The sequence below is a fragment of the Dermacentor variabilis genome, chromosome 3 (genome assembly GCF_050947875.1).
Source record: "Dermacentor variabilis isolate Ectoservices chromosome 3, ASM5094787v1, whole genome shotgun sequence".
In the NCBI taxonomy this organism is placed as follows: Eukaryota; Metazoa; Arthropoda; class Arachnida; order Ixodida; family Ixodidae; genus Dermacentor; species Dermacentor variabilis.
The window spans coordinates 81,204,299-81,230,236 of NC_134570.1; the positions used below are offsets into that span (position 1 = coordinate 81,204,299).

Sequence of the window (25,938 nt, forward strand, 5' to 3'; positions counted from 1 at the left end):
TGTCTCAACGGCGCCGCAACTCTGATGCAACGAAAACAAACATTTAGCGGCTGGGTACTCAACGCCCCGAGTTATGTGTTGCACAGTGCCGCCTTCCGCGGCCTTCCCGTGTCCTAGCGGTGCTCTTCCCCCCTCTCTTTCCCTAGACGGCGTGGAGTGTCTTTAAATATAGCCGAGCGCGTGCCAGCACCGACGAGGAAAACGAAAAGCAAGAACGGCCGACTCACAGAGCGAGAAAAGGAAAAAAAAAATACAATCAAGCTTGAAGGGCCAAGGTCGATGACGCGAATAGACGACTTGTGCTGCTGTTTACCTCGCTAACAGCTCCTGCATGCGGCTCGTGTGGTCCCTGTTAAGAGGGACAAAAGAAAGGCGGTTAGTAGGAAATATTTTTGTCTACCGATGTGGAGAGAAGTTGTACGAGAGAGAGAGAGAGAGAGGTGTCGGCGTTTGTGCGCCGAGTTGTGAAGACTCTTCTCGGGGTAGCTTGCCGTTAAAGTGGACGTGCGTGATTGTTGTCCCGGTGTTCGGACTTCGCGTCGTCCTGGATTAGCTAAAGGAGTGCTTCTAGGCTTACGGTAAGTTCTTGCGAGTGCGTGAAGGAGAACGGGCGATCGAAGCTGAACATGCATCCAGTTTTGATGCGCAGTCCCTTCGTGGGTGCAACAGCTCAAACAGCGCGACAGTGTTTGGCGCTCTTCTTTTCTATTCGCGAGCAAGGAAGAAATCTAAGGGTGAAGTGCGCAAAAAGAAAGAAAAGAGAACTGTGTTCCAGATTGCTTAATCGTTCTGCTTGCAGTTTATTGTATTGACGACGGCTAGTGTCTTAAACACATAGCCGCAGAAGTGCACATCATTTTGTTCGAGTTCTGTGGTTCTCATTCATTTAAACTGTAGTTTGCCCTCGCTAGCGCTCTTATGACTTTTGTCTGTTGAGTGCTTTGTTGGAACAGTGCCCTTGCCGAACGGCCCTTGTTCTAGGGTTGTGCGAACGGTGCTTTTTTTTTTTAATACCGACCAGGCTTCTAACAGGAGAACGATTGCATTGAATCCAATGTAACTCGGATAAAGACGGTACCGAATCGAATAGAGCTGAATTCTTTGACTTAATTCCGAGTAATATTATAATTGTTTTCAAATGCAATGGCAACCTCTTCGATAGTCTTATACGATAACGCTCACTGTATTATATTTCTGATCCGCAGACCCGCAAGAAAGCAGGGGCCCTATAACGTAAAACTATTACAATATGTTTTTATTCCCATCTCCTGACGTCGAATCTCCGTAACCGCCGACGCAAGCATCGGGCGGTCACCCGCAGGGCTGTCTGAACACACCAATCAAACGCTTTCCTCGTTCATAGGAGGCGACTTTTGTTTGCGTGGAAAACGAATAATATTGCCTACACTGAGCAGCCTGTCTTATCTAATTGGCTCACAAGAGGCGAGGAGCACGCCCAAGTGGAGAGGGATTCAATGGGGCCGAGTGATTGCACTGAAAATCGATAACCGGATGAAGAGGGTGGTGCCGGCGTCTGCGATTGGTCCGCTTTCCCTTACTTAGCTTGCGGTGGCTGGTCGAAAATCGCGGCGGCATGCAACGGAAACTTAATAATGACACTAAAACGGATACTAAGCAAAGAATAATTGGTAGAACTAGGCCGTAAATGTGCCGAAAGTGCTCGAAAATGTTACACGGCCACGCAAAAAGCTTTATTATATGCAAATAAACCCATACTATCCGGCAGGTGCGAGTAACCAGTGCCTGAGCGATCGGCGGCAGCCATCTTTTATTCCTTTCGGAAAGGGGCAGCCTGCGGCTGTTCAGAAGAACATTCCGTTTTGTTCGGCATATTAATGCAACTTTAACGCGTACACGTCACTTTGACGCGGTGGGTTTTTGCGGTTTCGTGACGTCGCGTGACAGACAGGTGAAGTGGGGTTTTGAACAATCGCGGAGGGCTGATTGCAGAATTTGAAAAGAAAGGTTTGGAACAGCTTGACGTTATAGCGCCCCAAGAATGTAGCATCAATTTTGTTTTAAAATCCGCTTTTCTGTTATCCCAGTACCAGTACCAGTGCGGACCATTTAAGGGCTATTCGAAATATAACTTAAACGTGTTAATACACACTTTAGATCTGAAAACGCAACCCAGCGGTAGATATCCAACTCGAGAGCAGAAAAGAATCACAGTATGTGAAATTCACTGTCCGAAAATTTCGAATTCGCGCGTGTACGCGTCCACGTTCCTTGGCTCCAGACGTTGGCACTCCCGCATCACAAGTCTGCAGTGCAGTGTAGCCAGCAAAAAAGCGACAAGAAACGGGCGCAAGGCAGGCACGTCAGGCTTCGCAACACGGAGTTGAACACCTGTCAAACTATGCAGACGTGTAGTTCGCGAGCAGAACACGATGAAGACGCGTCATGACCATTACATACGCTTTCTTTTTGTCTTCTTTACAAAGTGTTATCGCCACTTCGAGCGTCAGCGTCGTCGTTGCGGTTCGGAGACACGAGAAGCGCAGCATGTTGCAAGCTCACACCATTGTTGTGTGGCTCTATTGCCTGTTGGAGGGGTATTTACAGTACGTTAAAAGGTGAACCGTATAACAATGATGTAATATGCCAAAATCGGAGAGCACGCGCGGACAAATATGTGCTGTGGCGCTGCCAACCCTGTCGTACGATTAAAACAGCTGCTTAGTGAATGCGCTGCCCTCTCTCTTTGTACGCGAGCGCGCGCGTGTGTGCATGCGTAACACCCATCAACAATATCCTTTTGAACTACAGCTCTGTACTCTGCAATGGCTACCAACCGCGCGTACTCAGAGCAACTACACCTGGTACCAGTACCCCGTTGCCCCACGTGACTTCGGGAAACGGGGTGCTCGTAACCTTTTCTTTATTAAACGCGTTTTTTACCCCCACTTGTTATCATCATTCATGCGTCATGGCGTTTTATGAGCCTATAAACTCCGTTCGTTTCGTCGCATTATTCATTCCTGCCTCATGGCGACCGGCAAAGCCAGTCTTCTTGCGAGGCCTGCGCGATGGTGTGTTGCGTTTCGCCTGCGACACGTGGTTTTGCCGGCGCGACTGCGGCAGGGCGGCAGACATTTTGGCCCGATCGTCGTCGCCGCAACACTCATCGCCAGGTGTTTCCAGGCGCGACTGCGGCGATGCGACCGCAAAGGATCACCCTCGCATTCCAGTCATTGTGCCCGAAACAGGCGATGCCAAAGCAGGGATCGTCCCCTCATTCCAGTCATTGTGCCCGAAACAGGCGATGCCAAAGCAGGGACCATCCTCTCATTACAGTCATTGTGCCCGACCGGCAGCGCTACAACAGGGTGCTACGAGATCGTGCTCGACAGGGTGCTACGAGATCGTGCTCGTCATGGTGCTACGGCATCGCTACGACAGTGTGCGTCACCATTAGCCCATTGTACATTCACGTGCTCGTCTTTTGAGGGGTTCCTTCTTGCCCTCAACTGCGAGAGTATAAAAACAGCTGCCCCCGGACGCCAAAAGGAGGGCTCCGATTTCTTCTGTTGAGTGAAGTGCTCTCCCGTCTCTCTACTTCGGTCAAACCTGACCACCAACTCTTTGCGATGTTAAAATAAACAAGTTGTTTCGTTGTTACCAGTCGACTCATGCTTTGCCGGGACCTTCGGATGCTTCCAGTTGTACCCCAGGCCGCCAGGCCAACGCTACCCTTGGGGCTTGCGACCCAGGTACAACCACGGGCGTCAGCGCCGAGTTCCCAACAGATCGTACCAGCAGTCCGGATCCAAACATCTGGTTGGCAGCGGTGAGATCGCCTCCGACTTCAAACAACTGTCTGCCAGCGGTGAGATCGCGACAACGGAGGCCAGCAGCGAAGAGATGCAGTTGACGGTATGCTGAGCAGCTCAACGACGATCCGGGAGCAGTGCAACGAGCCCTGTGTGACGACTGGTTGCCTGCAGCGGAACGACTGCGCGGAATTCCTGCCTGCGAGGTTTGGTGAGTGCGGGACTTTCTTCTTCTGAGCTTTGCCAGGCTTTTGTTAGTGTCAGAAACAGAGCTGGTAATTGTGGTTGTCGTTGCTGCCGGGTTAGTTTGCGGCAAGACAATAGTAAGCAGTAGAGAAAGCAGCATTCAGAGCAGCCATGGATTTGAAGTCGTTGCGCAAACCGAAATTGTTGGAGCTTGCAAGAGAGTTGGGTCTGGATGTCTCAGACAAACTAAGAAAACCTGAACTGCTAAAGGCTATTCTTGAGTTAGAGGCTGAGGATGACGAGCTGTCGGAATGCCTTGAGACTATTGAGGAGAGGTCAAAAAGACAGGAGCGCGAACTTAAAGAGCAAAAAGAGAAACAGGAGCGCGAACTTAAAGAACAGAAAGAGCGAGAGCAACAAGAGCGTGACCGTCAACACGCTTTGGAAATGAAGCGTCTTGAGGTAGAGATGGAACGCGCTCGTAATGGAAGTCAGGCACACGGTGCAGGAGAACGCGTATTGTTCAAAATGACTGACCTGATGCGGCCGTTTAAGCTTGGAGAGGACATTGGTTTGTTCCTGGTTAACTTTGAGCGAACGTGCGAGAAGCAGGGGTTCTCTCGGGAAACGTGGCCACAGCGCTTGCTCACTTTGTTACCCGGCGAGGCGGCCGACGTAGTCGCTCGCTTGGATAGAGAGGAGGCAGAGGATTTCGACACAGTGAAATCGAGTCTTCTAAAAAAGTACCGGCTGTCTGCGGAGGCGTTCCGTCGGAAGTTTCGGGAAAATGAGAAAGACAGAAGTGAGTCATATACAGAGTTTGCGTATAGGCTTATGTCGAACATGCAGGAGTGGCTCAAAGAAGAGAAAGCGTTTGGTGACCATGATAAAGTTCTGCAGTGTTTCGGGCTAGAACAGTTTTATAGTCGGTTACCGGAGAACGTGCGATACTGGGTCTTGGATAGGCCAGACGTTTGTACGGTGGCTAGAGCCGCTGAGCTAGCCGAGGAGTTTGTGACGCGTCGAGCTCGCGGAGCTAAGGATGGTCAAAAGGGTGAATTTGGCTCGAAGTTCGAGAGGCCGAAGTTCACACCCATGAGAGCAAAGGGGAACGCGCGTAGTGCGGATGCGAGTGGAAGCAGTGCGACCGAACCTAAGGAGACGGCGGCAGCCGAAGCCGAACGCAGAAAGCGGTTCGAGATGGGGCGAGCGGGCGTTTGTTATACGTGCCAGAAGCCGGGTCACTTTTCGGCGCAGTGTCCGGAAACAACACCAAAAGTTGTGTTTTTTTCAATAGGCAGCACTGACGAGAACATGAAGCTTCTCGAGCCTTACATGCGAGACCTCCTCGTGAACGGGAAAGAGTGCCGAGTGCTTCGCGATTCCGCAGCTACGATGGATGTAGTTCACCCATCTTACGTAGAACCCCATATGTTCACGGGCGAGTGCGCGTGGATCAAGCAAGCCGTGGAAGCTCATAGCGTGTGTCTGCCAGTAGCAAAGGTGCTTATTGAAGGACCTTTCGGAGCGCTTGAGACAGAGGCGGCAGTGTCATCTATGCTGCCACCCCAGTACCCGTACCTATTTTCAAACAGGTCCGATCACCTCCTGCGCGAGAAGGGGCTTTTGTTTGGTGAAGCTAGTGTTCAGGCCTTAACCAGATCGAAGGTTCGGGAGCTCGCTGCAAAGGCGGTAGTTGCGGGGCCGACGTTATCAAACAACGAAAAAGGGTCAGAGGCGCAGCAAGCTGATATGCCGAGCACGCCCGAACTGAATAAACTAGAGTCTGTAACGTTAAAGGCGCCAGATACTGGAGAGGAAACGCCCGACACGGGATAGTTAGAAGAGCTATCTACAGATTTGCTCATCGCGCCTACGTCAGACGGACTTGATAGGTTGCTAAAAGTCAGCCGGTCGGCTTTGATAGCCGAGCAAAAAAAGGATGGCAGCCTGGAAAACGTGCGCTGCAATGTCAAAGAAGGTATCGCCAGGAAAACTGCGCGTTTTGTGGAAAGAGGTGGAGTCCTGTACCGGAAGTATCTAGACCGAAGAGGAGTGGAGTTCGATCAGCTGATCGTGCCTCAATGCTATCGTCAGGATCTGTTGCGCTTGTCGCATGGGGGTTCGTGGTCCGGACACCTAGGAGTTAAGAAAACTAAGGACCGTCTCTTGCAAGAGTACTATTGGCCAGGGTGTTTTCGGGACGCAGACCATTTCGTGAGGACATGTGACACTTGTCAGCGGGTGGGCAAACCAGGGGACAAATCGAGGGCGCCGTTGAAATTGGTACCTATCATTACGGAGCCTTTTAGACGGCTCGTTATTGATACTGTGGGACCTCTGCCGGTAACAGCCACGGGGTACAGACACATTTTGACTGTGATCTGCCCAGCGACAAAGTTCCCTGAAGCAGTGCCGCTTAAAGAACTCAGCTCAGTTGAGATAGTTAATGCACTACTGTCCATATTTGCGCGAGTTGGTTTCCCTGCGGAAATCCAATCAGATCAGGGCACAGTGTTTACTAGCGCTTTGACGACAACTTTTCTCGAAAGGTGTGGGGTAAAGCTGCTACACAGCTCAGTGTACCACCCACAGTCGAATTCCGTTGAGAAGCTCCACTCCGTCATGAAGCGCGTGTTGAGAGCGTTGTGTTTTGAACATCGAACTGACTGGGAGCTGTGTCTGCCTGGGGTGATGTTTGCTTTAAGAACCGCGCCGCATGCAGCTACGGGGTTTTCGCCAGCTGAACTGGTGTACGGTCGCTCGCTTCGATCTCCGCTTCGCATGCTTCGAGAATCGTGGGAAGGTAGGGGCGACGACCCAGTCGTGGTGGAGTACGTGCTTAAGCTCCTCGAACGCTTAAGAAGGGCACAGGAGTTGTCAGGTGAAGCAATGACAAAGGCCCAGCAGAGGGCCAAGGTTTATTATGATCGGACAGCCAGGGCCCGTCGTTTTGAGGTTGGCGATGAGGTCATGATATTGCGCACATCGCTAAACAACAAACTAGACGTGCAGTGGGAGGGCCCAGCACGAATTGTTCAGAAACTGTCGGACGTTAACTACGTGGTAAGTCTGCCAGGAAAGCGGAAAGCACAGCAAGTTTACCACTGTAATCTGCTCAAACCTTATAGACAAAGGGAAGCAGTGGTGTGCATGATGATAAACGTTCCTGAAGAGCTTCCGGTCGAGCTTCCAGGACTAGGCTCAGTGACGAACAGGGAAGACACCGGTCAAGTCATTAGTGACCTTATCAGTAAAGCACCGCTGTCGCCCGAGCAGAAAACCGAACTACACCAGCTATTACAAGAGTTTCAAGGTCTGTTCTCTGAGAGGCCTGGTAGGACTTCTGTACTTACTCATGATATAGAACTTACCTCCCCAGAGCCAGTACGATCCAAGGCGTATCGGGTGTCACCCCGCCAGAGCGATATTATGGAGGCGGAGGTAAAGAAAATGCTACGGCTCGGTGTTATTGAGGCAGGTGAGAGTGATTATACCTCCCCTTTGATTTTAGTTGAGGTACCGGGCAAGGAACCTCGTCCTTGCGTCGACTACCGCAGGCTTAATTCCATCACTAAGGATCAAATTTATCCGATCCCTAACATCGAGGAGCGCCTTGAGAAAGTTAGTAGCGCTCAGTTTATTTCCACCCTAGATCTTGTCAGGGGTTATTGGCAGGTTCCACTTACAGAAGAGGCTAGTAGGTATGCGGCGTTCATTTCACCAATGGGAACATTCCGTCCTAAAGTGTTGAGTTTTGGTTTGAAGAACGCGCCAAACTGTTTTTCAAGCCTCATGGATAAAGTGTTGCGGGGACAGCAAGAATTCGCTTTACCGTATCTAGACGACGTAGCGATATTCTCCGCATCCTGGTCTGAGCATATGGCACACTTGCGGGCAGTGCTAACCCGCCTGCGCGAAGCGGGCTTGACAGTCAAGGCTCCTAAGTGCCAGTTAGCACAGGCCGAGGTTGTCTACCTCGGTCACGTGATTGGTCAGGGTCGTCGCCGCCCCTCTGAAATAAAAGTGGCCGCTGTGCGAGACTTTCCGCAACCGCGCACAAAGACCGATATTCGGTCGTTCTTGGGTGTCGCCGGCTACTATCAGAGGTACATCCCTAGGTACTCTGATATCGCGGCTCCCCTGACGGATGCTCTAAGAAAGACAGAGCCTCAAACAGTCGTCTGGGACGAGACAAAGGAAAGAGCTTTTAGCGCCCTAAAGAGTGCCCTAACAAGCCAGCCTGTGCTACGATCGCCAGACTATACAAAAGGGTTCGTTGTTCAGTGCGATGCTAGTGAGCGAGGCATGGGCGTTGTACTGTGCCAACGGGAAAATGGAGAAGTAGAACACCCCGTCCTGTATGCTAGTCGTAAGCTGACCAGTCGTGAGCAGGCGTATAGCGCCACCGAGAAAGAGTGTGCGTGTCTCGTGTGGGCCGTTCAGAAATTGTCATGCTATCTAGCCGGCTCGAGGTTTATCATTGAGACGGATCACTGCCCTCTCCAATGGCTGCAGACCATCTCTTCCAAAAATGGCCGCCTCCTGCGCTGGAGCCTCGCTTTACAACAATATTCCTTTGAGGTGCGTTACAAAAAGGGGAGTCTCAACGGTAACGCCGATGGCTTAAGTCGAAGCCCCTAACGTAGGAATCAGCCTCAAAATTGTTGGTTACTGATGTTTTTCTTCCTGAGGCAGGATTTTTTTTAACATATTGCTTTTGTTTAGTGTTTCAAAGTGATGATATGCTTTCTAGTGCAATTTTTCAATTTGTGGACGCGTTCTGAGTGATGCTAGACTACTGTAAGGAACTAGGCAGTGGTATAAAAAGGGGAAAGAGCCTGGCAGGGCTTAGTGAGGGTTGTGCCGTGCTTGCGGACTGAGCGGTTGAGTTTCAGCGTAGTTCTAACGCTTGCCGGGAACGAGAACAAAAATGTGAACTCTCCCGAAGTCACTTTGCAGTGTCCCGTGCGAACCTGAACGAGAGAACGAGGCCTTCTCTGTGCGCTGCGCTCAAGAAACGTCGAGGGACGCCCGACTTCGGTTATGAGCATCATCGAGCGACATCCCTCCGGCCAGCGGATGCAGTCCCCTGTCCATCGGGATCTCCTTCCCCCGGCGGGGCGGTCTGTTGCGTTTCGCCTGCGACACGTGGTTTTGCCGGCGCGACTGCGGCAGGGCGGCAGACATTTTGGCCCGATCGTCGTCGCCGCAACACTCATCGCCAGGTGTTTCCAGGCGCGACTGCGGCGATGCGACCGCAAAGGATCACCCTCGCATTCCAGTCATTGTGCCCGAAACAGGCGATGCCAAAGCAGGGATCGTCCCCTCATTACAGCCATTGTGCCCGAAACAGGCGATGCCAAAGCAGGGATCATCCTCTCATTCCAGTCATTGTGCCCGAAACAGGCGATGCCAAAGCAGGGACCATCCTCTCATTACAGTCATTGTGCCCGACCGGCAGCGCTACAACAGGGTGCTACGAGATCGTGCTCGACAGGGTGCTACGAGATCGTGCTCGTCATGGTGCTACGGCATCGCTACGACAGTGTGCGTCACCATTAGCCCATTGTACATTCACGTGCTCGTCTTTTGAGGGGTTCCTTCTTGCCCTCAACTGCGAGAGTATAAAAACAGCTGCCCCCGGACGCCAAAAGGAGGGCTCCGATTTCTTCTGTTGAGTGAAGTGCTCTCCCGTCTCTCTACTTCGGTCAAACCTGACCACCAACTCTTTGCGATGTTAAAATAAACAAGTTGTTTCGTTGTTACCAGTCGACTCATGCTTTGCCGGGACCTTCGGATGCTTCCAGTTGTACCCCAGGCCGCCAGGCCAACGCTACCCTTGGGGCTTGCGACCCAGGTACAACCACGGGCGTCAGCGCCGAGTTCCCAACAGATCGTACCAGCAGTCCGGATCCAAACAGGTGAGACCTTACGTTGTCCAAGGACGATGTTGCTTACTGAGCTTCCCGTTTTGCCAAACAGATGAACGCACAAAGCGTCATTGCTGTACTGCTTCGAATGCGTGGACTGACTGTTTGCCTAGATGACATCACGTTGCAATACACGCGCAGTCCTGGAAGATACTCAATCGGGGTCAGTGAGCTGGTCGCGCTGCGCGAGCATATATCTGAAACGTATACGCGATACCAAAGTGCGGCAAGGTGGGCTTGCTGGCAGTTCAAATTCTGGGGCGTTTAATATTTTAATTTATTTCTGAGGTTTAATGTGCCAAGACCACGATCGGCATGCGATGCACGCCGTAGTTACACCGAGTTAATTTTGTCCGCCTGAGGTCCTTTAGCGTGCCCTAAAATCTAAGTACGTGAGCTTTTCTTCCCTTCGCCTTCATGTAAATGCGGTCGCCGGGGCCGGGGTTTGAACCCGTGCCCTCGGGCTCAGCTTCTGTCTCTGACCGTATATAGCAAAGTTTTGATCGTAGCCAAAGGCTCCGCTGATTGCATAGAGCCTTACACAAAAGAAGGCAAACGTGAATGCGCCTGGAACAGCTTTAAAAATAAGAACTTAGCTTACTGAACAAAGGTTATTCTACAATGAGAGCTGCTAAACTTCGCTTCAGAACCCACATATCCATGTTCCATTTTGTGAAGAGAGTCATAAGCGGCTTCTAAACGCACAAGATACAAAACAGAGTTTGTTCCTGAAGTATCACTGCGTGTTTTCTACATATTTCCCTACGAACAAGTGGCGTGACAATTTAGTATAGGTATAAACATTGAACCATTGAATGGGCTCGTTTTTATTTTTTGTAACTACGAAAATCAGAGTTGTCGAAGGTATCTTACTGTTGCTGTATTTTTCACTCGGTGTTGTTGAAGGACTTTGCCGATGGAAGAATGCAGGCTTTGCTTTCGACTTTCTAGTAGCGAGGGGGCCGGACATCTTTGTATTGTTCTTTTTCTTTTTTGTATTCTAGCTGAGTCTGAGGAACTACGAACCAAGGTTCAAGCTCCGCCGCGCGCTCGAGCCCCGGTATGCCTCGCCGTCCGGTCGTGGGCTATTGGAACGTGCGCGGCCTGGGCCAGTACATCCGCAACCTGCTCGTGTACAAGGGCGTCGCCTTCGAGGACAAGCTGTACCGGTTCGGCCCGCCGCCGGACTTCGACCGCTCGCACTGGCACGGCGAGAAGTTCTCGCTGGGGCTGCAGTTTCCGAACCTGCCCTACTACATCGACGGCGACGTCAAGATCACCCAGAGCTTGGCCATCATGCGCTACCTGGCCAGGAAGCACGACCTGGGCGCCAGGTGAACACGCGTGAGAACTTGACGAAGATTTCCTTCCGTGCTTTTTGTACTCAGATTATTCGGCTGGTATGTCCCACAGTTCTCGAGAGAACAGAGGACGGAAAAGTCACTCTCGTAGTATGCTTTTGTGGCGCTATAACTCTTGGCAGCCGACTTGGGTCCCCAACTCTCGGGGCGCGATCTGCTTTCCAAACCCCGTGTGTTATACCTTTATTAACAGTTGCACTTGAAGAAACTTCGTGTGAACTCGTAGAATTGCTCATTGAAGTGACGGACTTATATGTGTATTTACAAGACCTCATAGTAGGATACGGTTCCATTCCACAGCCTCCTGTACCAACGAGAATCTGGCGTCTCTCGGTGGTGTAATCTTCCTTCGTGTAGTTGTCTTATACTTGGCTATCACTAATACTGCTTTGCCTTACCGGCAAAATTGCAGCCTCTGTCTCTCTCTCTCTCTTATTATTATTATTATTATTATTATTATTATTATTATTATTATTATTATTATTATTATTATTATTATTATTTGCTTTTTTACTGTGAGTCCGAGTATAAGCGCTGCAGCGCATAACTGCTATTGATTCTGTTTTCGAGTTAATCCGGCTTGGTCGCATTTCGGTTTCTGAGTGAATTAGATATATTTGTGACCTCGGCATGCAAGTGGCGATGTTCCCATTCCAAATAAGTGCTGTAAGTTATTAGCAGAGTATGTTTTTCCATTAGTCGTTGGCATTGCTTACTATAGGAAGAGAAGCAATACTGAGACACATATATCATTCACGTTCACTTCACACGCCGTTAATAAAAGACTACGCCGAAGGGGTCCCTGAAGTCTGCAGGCTTTTCTCAGGGTCAAAAACGCACGCAAAGCAATTTGAAGTGAGGTGAATATACAGCAACGTATCCATTCTCTAGGCCTAGGCTATCCACACCATTTGATATGATTGTTAGTTGGCTATCTCCTTGTCTTTAAAAAATTCGCAGTTTCGCCCGAAAGGCGACGCATCGATTGCGATAGCAAATCATTATACAACTATGCGCGTTAAGGATAGTAGGTTTATCGGCCGTACAAGCTTGTAAACATTCGCTTACTAACTAAATTAACAAGCATAGTGTCACGCGTGCACAATGAAAAAGGAACACATCGCACTCGGTGACCGCAGGCGCTCGCTGTCAAACCGCCGGTGTGAGGAAGTCCGGCAGCAGCAGCGAGCGAAGTGACCTTCGTACTACCTAACGCTTCAACGAAAACTGAGCGGCGAGATCACAGCGCACACGACGCCACGAGTCGTCGATGCACCCAGACTCGGTCCCAGTCGCAGATCGCTTTGAAGGCAGGAGAGTGCGGGTGTAGGCTAGTTCGTTATTCATGATTTTGGGAAGTTACCGCAAGAAAACACGACACTTGAAGAAAGGGACAACACAAAGCGGACAAGACGCTTCGTGTTGTCCCTTTCTTTGAGTGTCGTGTTTTCTTGCGGTAACTTCCCAAAATCAAAAATTAAATATAGGGCCCGCACGGTCGCGCGCCGCCACGCCATACGCAGTTGCCGCTGGAGTACGATGTCTCCCCCCCCCCCCCCCGCCGTGAACTGCGCACGACGGAAGGCGCGCTTCCTCCCCGCTTTGCTCCCATGCGCGCGAGAGATTAAGCCACCACCGTCGGCTAACCCTCACACACTTTCACATGCAGCATACGGCGCGCGGCGAAGGTTTTGTCGCCCTTGTATTTTATACGGAACATCACGGCGACGGCAGAAATGCGCCTAGAGTGTCCATGTAATTGATATCGCAATAAAAGCAAAATGTTGAAGTAAGAAAATTTGGATGAGGTAGACGCCACTGGTACTTCTAATGCGCGTGTGCTCCTGTTGTAAGGAATTGCAGAAATAAAGCGATAGTATGAACTAAAAGCCGTGCCCGTCCACGCCAACAATGATGCAGTAAGGTTTTAGCCAGAGTAAAATCTTAAGTGAAGAGGTAGATGCAATTAAATAAACTTAAAATGGCGTGGGTGACGAAACTCTGGTAATGAGACTTTAGGGGTGGGGGGGGGGTAGGCTACTGCATCGCCGGGGCGTGTCTGCCTCCGGAAAACTTCGGAGGGGGCTCGGATCCCAAGCCCCCCTCCTCCCCCCTCCCCCAGAATCGACGCCTATGTTTGTGCGGGTGTCATGTTACTGCCTTCAAAATACTTTGTGCAATTAATGCATGAAAGTGTGAAGCGCTGCCATGTTTTATAACATTTTGTCATTCCTGTGTACCCGCTCCTGCTCGCAGCCTTCTCGAGGAGAATGCTGTGAGTATACTGGGCAAGTGCTCTGCGAATAAATAAATAAATAAATAAAATTAATTAATTAATTAATTAATTAATTAATTAATTAATTAATTAATTAATTAATTAATTAATTAATTAATTAGAGCTATGAGAGACATTGTAATTGAGGGTTTAAGATCAAATTAGTCGACTTAGCATTCTTTAACGCGCATCTAAATCTGGGATCATTAGCGTTTTTCCATTTTGCTCCCGTAGGGTCGACAAACAAACCCGCGTCATCGTGATCAGCAACAGAACAGCATACTACTAAACCAGATTTATGCACCGTTCCGGTGCATAAACCTGGTGACGTTCGTAGCTCCCACAACTAAACACCTATTTCATTAACGTCAATTCCATGCAAGTTGCCTGAACACATAATATATTCTAGCCTAATGACGCATCTCGAATCGAACTATTTCTTCACACCTAATAAGCATGGTTTTCACAAACACCACTCGTGCAGAACACGACTACTTGCTTTTACCAATGATTCGTTTTTCCACTTTGCATTGTTTATCATTTGTGTATCGCATTTTTTTATTTTGTGTATTTTTGTTTTGTTTTTATACTGTGTTACATCAACTACCACTTTTCAAGCTTAGTAAACTAAATCTTGATACTAACTTGATGAAGTGGATCGAGTGCTTTTTGAAGGGCCGTACCCATGGAGTATATTACAATTTGTGACTGTGACTCACCTGTATGCCACGTAATATCCGGAGTTCCCCAAGGCTTCTTACTGGGTCCTCTGCTTTTCCTAATTTATATTAACGACCCTCCCGATTCCATTGACCCAAAAATCAGACTCTACGCTCATCATCGTGTATTATATAGACGAATATCTAAACCTTCTGAAGAAGTCGCTCTTCAATTTTATCTGGAGAACATCTCCACTTGGTGTCACACCTGGTCTATGAAACTAAATATTGCTAAGTGCAAAGCAATGACAATAAAACGTACGCCCTAACCAGTCTACATGCACCAACTTCCTGTAACTCTCCTTTAACTTCTGTCTCTGAATATAACTATCTTGGCGTATACATTACCGTCAACCTATCATGGAAAACGCCCGTTGAACACATCACTAATAATGCTAAATGAACACTTGGTTTCCTTCGCCGTAATTTTTCCCGGGCTCCCATATTCCTAAAACTACTTTTATATAAGACTATTGTGCGCCCGAAAGTATAGTACGCCTCTTCCATTTGGGATCGCCGCACCGAATCACTCATACAAGTTCTCGAATCCACCCAAAATTGCTCTGTTTGTTTTATAGTTACTAATTATCCTCGCTGAGCCAGTGTAACGCTTATGAGGAAAACATTATATCTCCCTGGCCTTTCCTTACGCCGTCGTATTTCTCGTTTATGCCTCTTTCACAAAATAGATTTCACCAATGAAACTCTCGAGCAATCACTTTTTATTACTCCTACTTACTTTTCACCCCGCATGGACCACCGGTTCAAAGTTGGCGTGCCAAGCTACAGGACTAATCTTTGTTTTGATTCGTTTATTCCGAAGACCAGCGCGGACTGGAACCACCTTGCCGCCTCCGTCGTGTCCATTGCACTGTCCGAAGCCTTCATGTATGCTGTATATGACGATCGTCATTAATCAGCCTTCTACACATGTATTCTTGTCTAATACCCATTCTCCTCTGTGACGCCGAACGGTCCTGAGAGTAAACAAATGAAATGAAAGGAAACCATCTTGGCGGGTAACCAACTAAAAAATGAACGAGGTAGTTATATTGGACAATATAATGGACGTAATCGCAAATAATGTTGCCTTTGAAGTCTGGGCTAAATATATTTTGTGCTTCATCTAGGAACGACGAGGAAACCCTGCAGCTGGACTTCCTCGAGCAACAAGCCAGAGACTTGGCTTGGGGATTGGCTATGACTGCTTTCAACCCGACTTTCGATGAGGCCCGGAAGAAGTACGAGGAGAACCTGGTGAACGTGCTCAAGCCGTGGGCCAACCATATGAAGGACTGCACGTGGGCCTTGGGCGACAGACTCACCTACGTGGACTTTCTGCTCTACGAGGCCCTCGACTGGAACCATGAGTTCAACGCGGACGCGTTTGCCGGCTATCCGGAGCTGCAACAGTACCTGATGAGATTCGAGGAGCTTCCCAACATCAAGGAGTACTTTGCCTCCGAGAACTACAGCAAGTGGCCCATCCTTGGACCCATGGTCAAGTGGGGTCACTTCAAGGAGTGACTACGTGACTTCGCGTCCTAGTATCGCCCATTTACCGTGACTTTTTCTGTTTGTTTGTGTTTTTAATTACGTTTTGTTGGGACGCCGCCTTAGTTCTGGCGTACTGTCAATACACGAACAATTGTATGAACTGTCGCTCGGGATCTTTTAGAGCGTGTCCTATGTGCCTATTTCAGGCCGGTTTGTCATGCTGCCAAGTACCGCAAAGGCGCAGCACTGATGACGGCCAACTGTGATTAGAGTGCAGCAGCCTCGTCGCTTCACCGTTCACGATTTTTCAAGATGGCTGTCGGCGGATGATGGGTAGCGCTTATATATAGCTTTTTTAATTCTGCACCAGGCTGTGAGAGCTGCAGGTGTGCGGTTTCCGACGGACGACTGAAGTTCCAGTCATCACCGCATCCACTAAAGCCAGTTTGCTGAGTACAGGAAAAAGCAATGTCACACAGACAGTGCGCTGACTGCGCAGTCTCCCCTTTACGTGCTCTTGTAAATGGTACCCACGTCTACACTATATTGAAATGAAGTTCTACCCCAGCGTCCGCGTTTCACTCCTGCCACTCTTGGATCTTCACTCCGTATTTTATTTACACAGTACGCACGCGTATAGAACACCTGTTTTCAGAAGCCCAGAAATACAACCAGGAGATACGTTCCTTCACCATTCGCTATACGATACAGCGTGTAGCTCATAACGTGACGGCCATCCGGCCAGCGCAGCTTGACAGCAATTTCCGGATGTGTGCATGTCTGGCCACACAAAGGCCTGACCTAACCGCAATCAACATGTCGGAACCCATCGTCGAGACCCACCCCGCCGGGCCTGTTCATCACCGCCATAGCGGAGCGCCCAGCGTAGTCGACCTCTCCGAGAAACGAAGCTGCGTGTATACTAGTTCGGCCAGAGGGCCACGCGCGCCAACCTTTAAATGCCCACACATCACGCTTCAAAAGCTGGCGAAAACGCTCGTTTCCTCTTATACAGTTATCTATCTGCACCGCCCCCTCCCCCCTTGCCCGCACGCCGCGGTTGCATGAAACGCGTGAGATGATGTAGGAAAGAGTGAAGCGAGAGAAAAAAAAAATAGGAAGGCAGTGGCAACAACAGCCAAAGAACGACGAGATGAAAGCAAAAAAAAAAAAAAAACCGCAGAGTGCAACCGAAGCGGCGAAGGTCGCGGCACGCGCGCATCGTTGAGCAGAGGCGGCGGCGCGCGAGACCGGAAAAGCCTTGCACCATTCCGGGGGCACGCATTGTCGTGCTCACTCGCGCACAAAACGACAGGTGTGTGCCGCATCGGCCCGCTTTTTAGGCTGGCCACGTTGGACCGCTTTTGGAGACTACGATGCGTATACTGTACTATATTGTCATCGGTCGTTCTGCTCGTAGCGCCGCGACAATATACTATATGTCATGCTAAGCCGTACTGTACTGTGCTATACGCGTAGTGCGCCGCCTATAGAGGCGCCACTGATGGCCACCTAGCGGGCGCTTTCCAACGCACCCTCGGGAGCAGTAGCAGATGACAACCCCTTGCACCAAGGATGGCTAAAGCTCGTCGCTGCAATTTCTCCTTTGTTCGGGTGCTATAAACTGCTTCTTCTGTGGTTACAGATTTGAGAAAGTAGCAGGCCTGTATAAGAGCGGGCATGTACACGGTGTTACCGTAGTTTGGGACAACCCAGCCAGGTGCGTCCCGCAGACAAAAGTAACGAAGCCGTAACGAAGCAAGTGGAGCTTGCGTTAAGTAGCCGTTTCGTTTTGTTGACTTAAGCAATGTCTCGACCGTTTATTTTCTTTTTTTAAATTCTACCCTTGCTTCGTAACTGTTCCCGTAATGAGCCAACGTATCTCGAACGACTTCGCACACGCCGGCGCGATGCCGGCACACATTGTATAATTGCTACCACGGAATAGGCACGACATCGCTGAATAATCACCCTGAAAATCGCCTCATGAAGTGCAATGTTGAAATTGTCAATGGAAATGTGTACCATCGTCGACGAGGCCGCCAAAGCACGGGTTAATAAAAGTAAATAAAATTTTGGGGCATAATGGTCACATGACTGTCTTTTTCCTCCTTCCCTTCAGTGTGTTCTATTGCAGTGGCGTCCCAGTGAGTATATATGTACTCACCAGCTGCAATAAATCAATTGTTGAAAGTTAGCGCTCGTCCTGTGTTCCGCTTGTCCCTTTGTCAAAATTTTTGCGCTATGTATCCTAGTCTGAATGTATCCCACCAACACGCCCAAACTTCTTCCCTGTCTTCCCTGCCGAATAAAAGCGTGAGATAGCGCTGCCCCACCGATGCAATTCTGCTGCGTACGTCAACGAACTGCCCTTCCCGCTTTAATTTTTTTTCCATTTGAAATCCGCTTAGTGACTTGCTTGGAAATGTACAAAGGCAAGTTTGACCAATCCTTAGTATCTCTCTTTTTTATTTAATGTCGCCAAAGAGAGAAGAGACACGATATATCTAAAGGCGGCGCAGCGGCCCGCCAAGGTAGGTGGGCGCTGGCGACAAATGCGGGTTGAGTCCTTTGCGGCATAAACATCGAACATCTTCGCCGCAATAGATATTAACAAAGAAATGAAATCAACACAAAAATCCACGCAAGAAAGGCACTCAGCTGCAAAGCAAGCAAATCACTCGTTCTGCGCAGTAAGTCTGCTCAGACGGCAGCAAGCTTTAATGACTTCGCGAACATGACGCGAGAGTTGCAGTGAAAACCTAACAGCAATACCATAAGCAGCCGCTAACACCAATCTTCACCCTGAGCTACCTCTTTTTTAAACATTTTCCGTGAAAAGAATCAAGCTGTTAAAAGAGTCCTTGCCAGTAATCATTCTAATAACGCACAGCGTTTACCGAGACCCCGCTGCAAGTAAGACGAGGCGCAAACCTCGTACTTAAAAAAGAAAACCAATAATTGTTCTGCGTTAAGCAACTGGCAACAGTTCAACATTCGCGAAGCCACGCACAAAATGGATCCGCAAACACGAACTGCGTGACTGCTGGTGCGACGATTCAACGGGGCGCATAAAACAGTCAAAATGAGTGCTTGCAAGCCGCAGTAGCTTTAGTACACAACGCGATGCACTCGTGCTGCGGTGTAGGCCCATAGCTAGAGTGAGAGAGAGAGAGAGAGAGAGAGAGAAAAGGGGAAGATATCGAAAGACAGGGAGGTTAGCTATAGTGTGAGTACCGGCTGGCTACCCTGTGCTGGGGAAAGAGGTAAAGGGAATAAAAGGAGAAAGAAGAAAAAAACACGGTAAACAAGAGGCAAGCAACACTTAGAACCTAAGCGAAATGCTTTTAACCCGTATGAAGCACAGCGGACAAGCCAAACCAAAACATAGGTACGTCCTCATCAGCTTCATCGCTTACCCGTGCAAACACGAGCGAATGACACTAAGACATATATATATATATATATATATATATATATATATATATATATATATATATATATATATATATATATATATATATATATATATATATATATAAAGCATGGGAAAGAGAGTTTCCCGCCGTACGGAGCCGATCAATTGCTACTGTCACTCCCGCACATGCATGCGGCCTCGAGGGGAATGAGTAGCGTCGTGTCGCCGGCGGGTTATTGTCGGCATTTGAGCCCTCCACCATACAACAGTTGTTCTTCGACATGCCTTAAGCTTCAGCCACCGCGCACAAGCAACAGATGTTCCTTATTTCACTCCGAAAACGCTAATCGAACATAGACGCACGAGCAACGACGCAGTACGGCGGACGGCTCGTTCCTTCCCGAGCGCACTTAACAAGGCCACCACCAGTGGCGCGTCCATCGGCGCGCTCTCCGTGTATACCAGAACATGTCATCATCATCATCAGCCTGGTTACGCCCACTGCAGGGCAAAGGCCTCTGCCATACTCCTCCAACAACCCCGGTCATGTACTAATTGTGGCCATGCCGTCCCTGCAAACTTCTTAATCTCATCCGCCCACCTAACTTTCTGCCGCCCCCTGCTACGCTTCCCTTCCCTTGGGATCCAGTCCGTAACCCTTAATGACCATCGGTTAGCTTCCCTCCTCATTACATGTCCTGCCCATGCCCATTTCTTTTTCTTGATTACAACTAAGATGTCATTAACTCGCGTTTGTTCCCTCACAGAATATGCTCTTTTCTTATCCCTTAACGTTACACCTATCATTCTTCTTTCCATAGCTCGTTGCGTCGTCCTCAATTTGAGTAGAACCCTTTTCGTAAGCCTCCAGGTTTCTGCCCCGTAGGTGAGTACTGGTAAGACACAGCTATTATACACTTTTCTTTTGAGGGATAATGGCAACCTGCTGTTCATGATCTGAGAATGCCTGCCAAACGCACCCCAAACCCCGGCCCTCCGTCCCCAGAACATGTAATATGCTATAATAAACTGTGTTCCACTACATGTACTATACTGTATTTACTATGCCATATACTTCATTATACTATATTAGCTATACTATACCATAATAGTGCAACGGAACAGTATTTGCGATGACAAAGAGGCGAGCAGGGTGAAGACGACGACGACGATTAGAGGCTAGCGCGGGCCGATGCCTTTTGGCCAAGTGCGGCGTATTTCCTTGTAAATATACTTGTATATAGCTTTTCGTCTGCGTCTTCCTACGTAACAATATATTACAATACCATACTATACATAGCCATACTATCCTATACCGTAGTCGGTGACAGCCACAAGAATGCATTGGTAAACGCACCGCTGTTCAACTCAAGTATAGCCTTGCATACATGCGCTAGCCTATTACTTTCACTCGTTCAAATGTTGTATAACAACGGAGGCATGGTTCTCCCAGTACACCCTAAAGAAAGTGTCAGGGAAAACGAGAGTAACTGCGCAGTTATTCCTCAGAGTGGCGCTTTCGTCCCACAAGGTACCAACTGCAGGGGCATGCATGCCGTGTGCGAATTTCGGAGGGTAAGTGTTTCGTCCCCGGTTGAAAAGAGAGCGAAGGGGGGATGAACGGAAACAGTCAGTTTTCATACGCACCGCTGTTTTCGCCCGCGTCGTGGAATGAAACGGCGAAAGTGGCATTGTTCAGTGTTGTCGCCTTCGTTGTGGCCTGAAAGTTTAGCTAACTCGACTTGCGCAGCAAGCAAGGTTTGCACGGCAAACGTATTTGCGCTTCGAAAACTTCTTATAAAACAAGCACAGAGGCGTCTGCGTGACTGAATTTGCGTACTGAAACACCTGTCACGGTCCCACGTAAAGCTTTTGATTATTTGTTCTTGTCATAACCGCTCCTCTCATTTCCTGTTCACTAATCCGACGCTCATGGGGGTCGAGCGTGCATCTATCTCTACCTTGTTTTTGAGCGTCTTCACTTCCTCAGTGCTATGGCGGTGTACATGCTATCTGGATATATTTCACGTTGCATGTACAATAAACGCTTAGTTTATCCAAGCAAAGAAATAAAAATAACATTAATAAAAGGATATGGGAAGAGTTAGAATTGAAACAATACGAAAGTAAGATTGATGAAGGAAGAAACAAAGCAGCACGATGAGAAGGAATAAAAGAAAGAATTGTAGTGAGTAAAGAAAAGCAAAACAAAAGGTAACCAATACATTCTTCGCTAAAACATTGCTAAAAGAAGCTTTGAACTCCATACCAGAGTTCCACCACACAAGGTGTTCGCAGACAATGACAGCGTCGCAGCTGTTATGCAATACTAATGCGCGATGCTTATATACTAAGCGCCTAAAGCGGCAAGCACATACAGCGAACTTACGAGGTATTTTCGGCGTGACGTTGCCTACAGTGCTTCCAGTTACTTGTGTGCTTCAGTGCATGAAACGACGTTTTGTCAACATATTAACTGGAACGCCAATGCATTTCTCCGCAAACTTCGGGAATTTATATCTCGAAACTGGTGTCATCTTGATAATTCGTTCCAAGTTGATCCGCCTTGCGGACTCCACGGCTATAATTTGTAAATTGCAATATGGGCCATAATGTAATTAGTTAACATAATTAGTGAATGTTTATTAATTAGCCGATTTTGCATCTCAATATTTTGTGCAAGTACTGTCCGCCGCTTCGAGTAGACGAGCTCATAAAATAGAATTAGGATATCTGCCACAGGCAACCTTTAACATTTTTTTAAAGTGTTCGGTGAAACATCATGTACTTACAAGAAGAGTTTTTACGTTATAGGCCGTTCGCAGGAGCTCATGGAAACCAAGCGAAGGAAGTGAGCGAAGACGTCTGGCTGATGGTACAAAGCACTTACGAACGAAAAACTTTGTGAGTTCAGCCCCAGTTTTTTTTCCAGCGCGCGACTAATAACCGCATTGCCATAAGGGCCATAACGTATAGGCAATGTTGCACAAACACCCTATTCTCTGTGTATGTATACGAGGCGCTGCGGATCCTGCCATCAACTCGCTCTTCACTCGCCCATGCACTCTGGACGCTACAGCGAGACGCTCGTGTAGGTCTTGCGGCTATACGCATGTGCGTAATCTTATTTATTATTTTATTTTTGCATTGTGTTTATTGCTATAACGCTCAAATGTCGGCACGTCTTCGTAAAGGATTTGTGACCTAACAACCACAGGTGCCTCAATTGGAGCGTTCCAGCGCTCCTTCTTTATTTTGCGTTTTCTCGTTTGTTGCTTGCTTATGTTATATAGCGGTGCTTTTTCATCTTATATTGAAATTGAATCAACCAGCCCGCACCGGTAGGTTGTTCCAACATACGCAATATATCCACTGTTCAAAATCATTTTTTTTAAAGTAAAGTCGCATGCGTTCTTTCATTCTTCCGAAAAGCCCCGCGTGCGTGCAGGCAGTCACGTGCGGAAGAGATCCAAAGCGCACGAACGACAAACTTTCATAGAGCATGCACTCTCTGGATATGAAATGAGAATTCCTGTTTATTTTCTCATTTTCAGTCACCCCAACTGCATGAGTTCAGCTTCATTCGCATTCTATTTTGTTGACCTTGCATCTACGTGTGCCTTAAGTGCTCACAAAGACCACCATGGTCGCCACCCAAGCGGGGACCGTTTCTATACCGGCGCCGCGACCTCGGCGGGCCCTAAGCCATGCATGTATGGCACCACGAGGCAACTTCTCGGTTCGCAACAGGAGCCACACAATGCACGAGGACGCAAGCAAGGTCACCGGGGCTTCGAGAACCCTTGCGGTCGAAATTCGACCCATAAGTTACGACCCAGGAGAAGACACTCATCGACTGGCGCGTGGCCAGCGCTGGCAAATGTGGGATCAACTGCTCTCCAACTTGTCCATACTGAGGAAGAAACAGAACAACGAGTCTTTTTCAGAAGAATGGTAAGCTCAAGGACAAGTTGGCACGGCGCTGCATCGTGGCGGAGTATCGTGTATTCATTCTCTCGGCCTGTGTTGTCTGTAAGCTGAATCTTATCTCCCCTATAACTCAATGCGACCCTCCCCCCTCCCCACACACACGCACACACACACGACACCATTTTTACAGCGAAGCTGTATATGGCTAGGGTTCCGTGCATTTTTGAGTCTCCGTGAACAAAAACTGTCAGCATCAATGGCTCATACCCCCGTGAGCAATGGCTCATATACCCCGTAAGCAAGCAAAAAACGCAATGACTCATAGTCCCGTAAGGTTCATGGCTACTCACTTTGCGTGAATTAGCTGCGGTGACACTACCCCTGTTGTCGTTACCGGTGATTTCAATGTGGGCGTTTCGCTACCGAAAAGGAAGCGGTTTACGCGTTCCGTGTTGCAGGCGCATATCCCTTGCGATGCCACACCGATCCGGCCCAACCGACCACCCAGTGGCGTACGTGCATCGATTTCACATTATCAATGAATGTGATTCCAGTTGCGAGTGAAATAATGACCTCCGATCAAGACAATAAATCAGTGCGCGTACCTTTCGTCACGATGACCACCCATCAAGACAATAGATGGGTTCGTACCTTTGTTCAAAATTATGTGTCATCTCCGTGTCGCGTGCTAAACATCTTCGCTGGTCACCCACCTTCACCCAGTGGAATGGCTCATAATTTTTTACCCACACAATCCAATGTCTACTTCGGCAAGACGAACGGCACGCATGACAAGGCTCGTGTTTTGTTCTGTAAATGCTGATTTAGGCGTATTAGGCCGCGAAAAACACTCCGCTGAGATGTTTATCACAGCCGAGACACAGACTTGAGACTTTATATACCCGCATAGATGTCATTATTTTACCAAATTGCCGCGATGTATACTGGCCGTGTTATTTGAATTGTTTGGGGCCGCAGTAAGTTGGATAGTAAAGTCGGACGCTTCGCAAGTGAACGAATCGCTGTTCGCTCTTAAAGCCAGGTGTAGAGGGACAACGATCTCCAAGCCTGTGTGTCATCTCATCAGCACAGTGTTGTTAATGCTACCTAGCAATACTTCACGAGTGAGTCGATGCTTTCAATATTGGAAGGTTAGCCAAAGAATATAAGGCACACAAAACGACAAATCTGTTCATGGACTGAGCGTTTGACTGTCTGCTGCACGTGTGCATATCTCCTTGCTCACATTCGGTAGTCTTGGCACGATGTAGCGAAACCCACTGGTCATGTACTATGCGCACTATTCCTCATGGTTAACAAATCCCAAACAGACAAGACAAAAAAAAAAAAAAAGAAAAGCCACAGCGTGAAAGCCAGTTAGCTGGTTTAGAGCTGGCTAAAAGAGTTACGGACTGGATTCCAAGAGAAGGGAACCGTAGCAGGGGGCGGCAAAAAGTTAGGTGGACGGATGAGATTAAGAAGTTTGCAGGAACAACATGGCCACAATTAGCACTTGACCGGTGCAGTTGGAGAAGTATGGGAGAGGCATTTGCCCTGCACGTGGGCGTAGCAAGGATGATGATGGTGATGATAATAGCCACGATACATGGTTTATCTTCATTTTCTTTTTCTTTTTTTGCCTCCTTTCCCCGTATTAAGGCACCAGCGCACGGCAGACGAGGATACAATAACGTGAACAACAGACGCCACGAGTGCTGATCTGACTACTGAGTTTTATGACCGATGAGCCTAAATTTACAGGTGCAAATAATCGGTTTCGTGAGTAACGCGAAACTGATTGAATGAAATTAATTTACACCCCGTTTCTCCTTCCCGAAGTGTCGAGCAGTCGATTGGTTTAACTTACCTGCCCTTCCTTGTTCTCTCTCTCTCTCTCTTTCAAATTTCACATTCCCTCGTTAACTACGCACTATATACCCGTGCGTTCTGAGCTCGTGCCCGTGCCCGCAACACGTAGGCAAACGCGGTACAACTCGTGTACGCGCCTCGTCACAGCTCTCTACCCTTCCCCTCCGCCCCCATTACGTCTCTTGCTCTCTCCGGACCAGCTCGACTCAATAGAGCGATCCTCTTCGTTCGCATTGTACGGACGCGCATCCGCCCGCAGCAGCTTCCATTCCTCGTGGTCGCCGCCGTCGGCGTCGTTGACGACGCCATCACAGACCCCTCCCCCCATTCTCCTCCCCACACGACTCCCTCGTCGACTGGTGAATCACGCAGCCCTGACAGCGTAGTCTACCGCGCAGACAAGACAGCGCCCCGGACGAGGACGACAGGATCGGTGCGGACGATCCACAGGCACACCTCGCAGGCCAACTTCATTTGCACTCGGTGCCAAAGCTACGAGGAGGGAACCTTCTAATCTCGTGCTGTAGTAAGTACTCATCGGGTCTTTTGTACTAACTAGTCTGGGGAAGACAGAGAGAAAAAGAAATTACGGAAGGCCAAATGAAAGAAAGTCGAACGCCCGTCTTCTAAATTTCATTTATTCATTGCGTTTATTTCCGCGAGCGTGTTGGCCGTATATGGATGGATGATGGACAGATGCATCGGGGGCCGAAACAGCTCGTAACAGTAGCCGCTGTAACTGGGCCTCTTGGTTGTAGCGAACAATTGAGAACAGCGAGAAACGACGAGCACCGAGTAACGAGCCAGACCCCGCCCGCTGAGTAAAGAACAAGAATAAAAATTAGACGCATGATGTTCAACAACTATGCGCAACCAGCACGCCCAACTAGTTGCCTCGACGGAGAATGAAAAAAAGGAGAACGGAAATTGCTGAAAATTACCGACTATGATTGTTA

At 48.7% G+C, this 25,938-nt stretch overlaps 2 protein-coding genes across 2 annotated transcripts in view; both read left to right on the top strand.

Moving 5' to 3' along the window:
* The first annotated feature begins 265 nt into the window (after positions 1–265).
* On the top strand, positions 266–15,930 carry LOC142575945 (glutathione S-transferase-like). The gene is made up of 3 exons (XM_075685780.1): positions 266–578; positions 10,918–11,247; positions 15,399–15,930. The coding sequence occupies exons 2-3, from the start codon at positions 10,976–10,978 to the stop codon at positions 15,793–15,795; spliced, it is 669 nt and encodes a 222-aa protein (XP_075541895.1). The 5' UTR covers positions 266–578; positions 10,918–10,975; the 3' UTR covers positions 15,796–15,930.
* A 9,285-nt stretch (positions 15,931–25,215) lies between these two features.
* Positions 25,216–25,938, top strand: part of LOC142575946 (glutathione S-transferase Mu 4-like) — a 15,209-nt gene continuing 14,486 nt past the window's right edge. The window contains exon 1 of the mRNA XM_075685781.1: positions 25,216–25,508. The gene's annotated coding sequence lies outside the window, so the exon portion shown is untranslated. The remainder of the gene's footprint in view (positions 25,509–25,938) is intronic.

What these genes read in the sequence shown, in the direction of transcription:
- LOC142575945 (XM_075685780.1), top strand. Translation starts at nt 10,976, where the DNA reads ATGCCTCGCCGTCCGGTCGTGGGCTATTGGAACGTGCGCGGCCTGGGC. An exon ending in AAGCACGACCTGGGCGCCAG is followed by an intron (nt 11,248 to 15,398) that starts GTGAACACGCGT and finishes TGCTTCATCTAG; the next exon opens with GAACGACGAGGAAACCCTGC.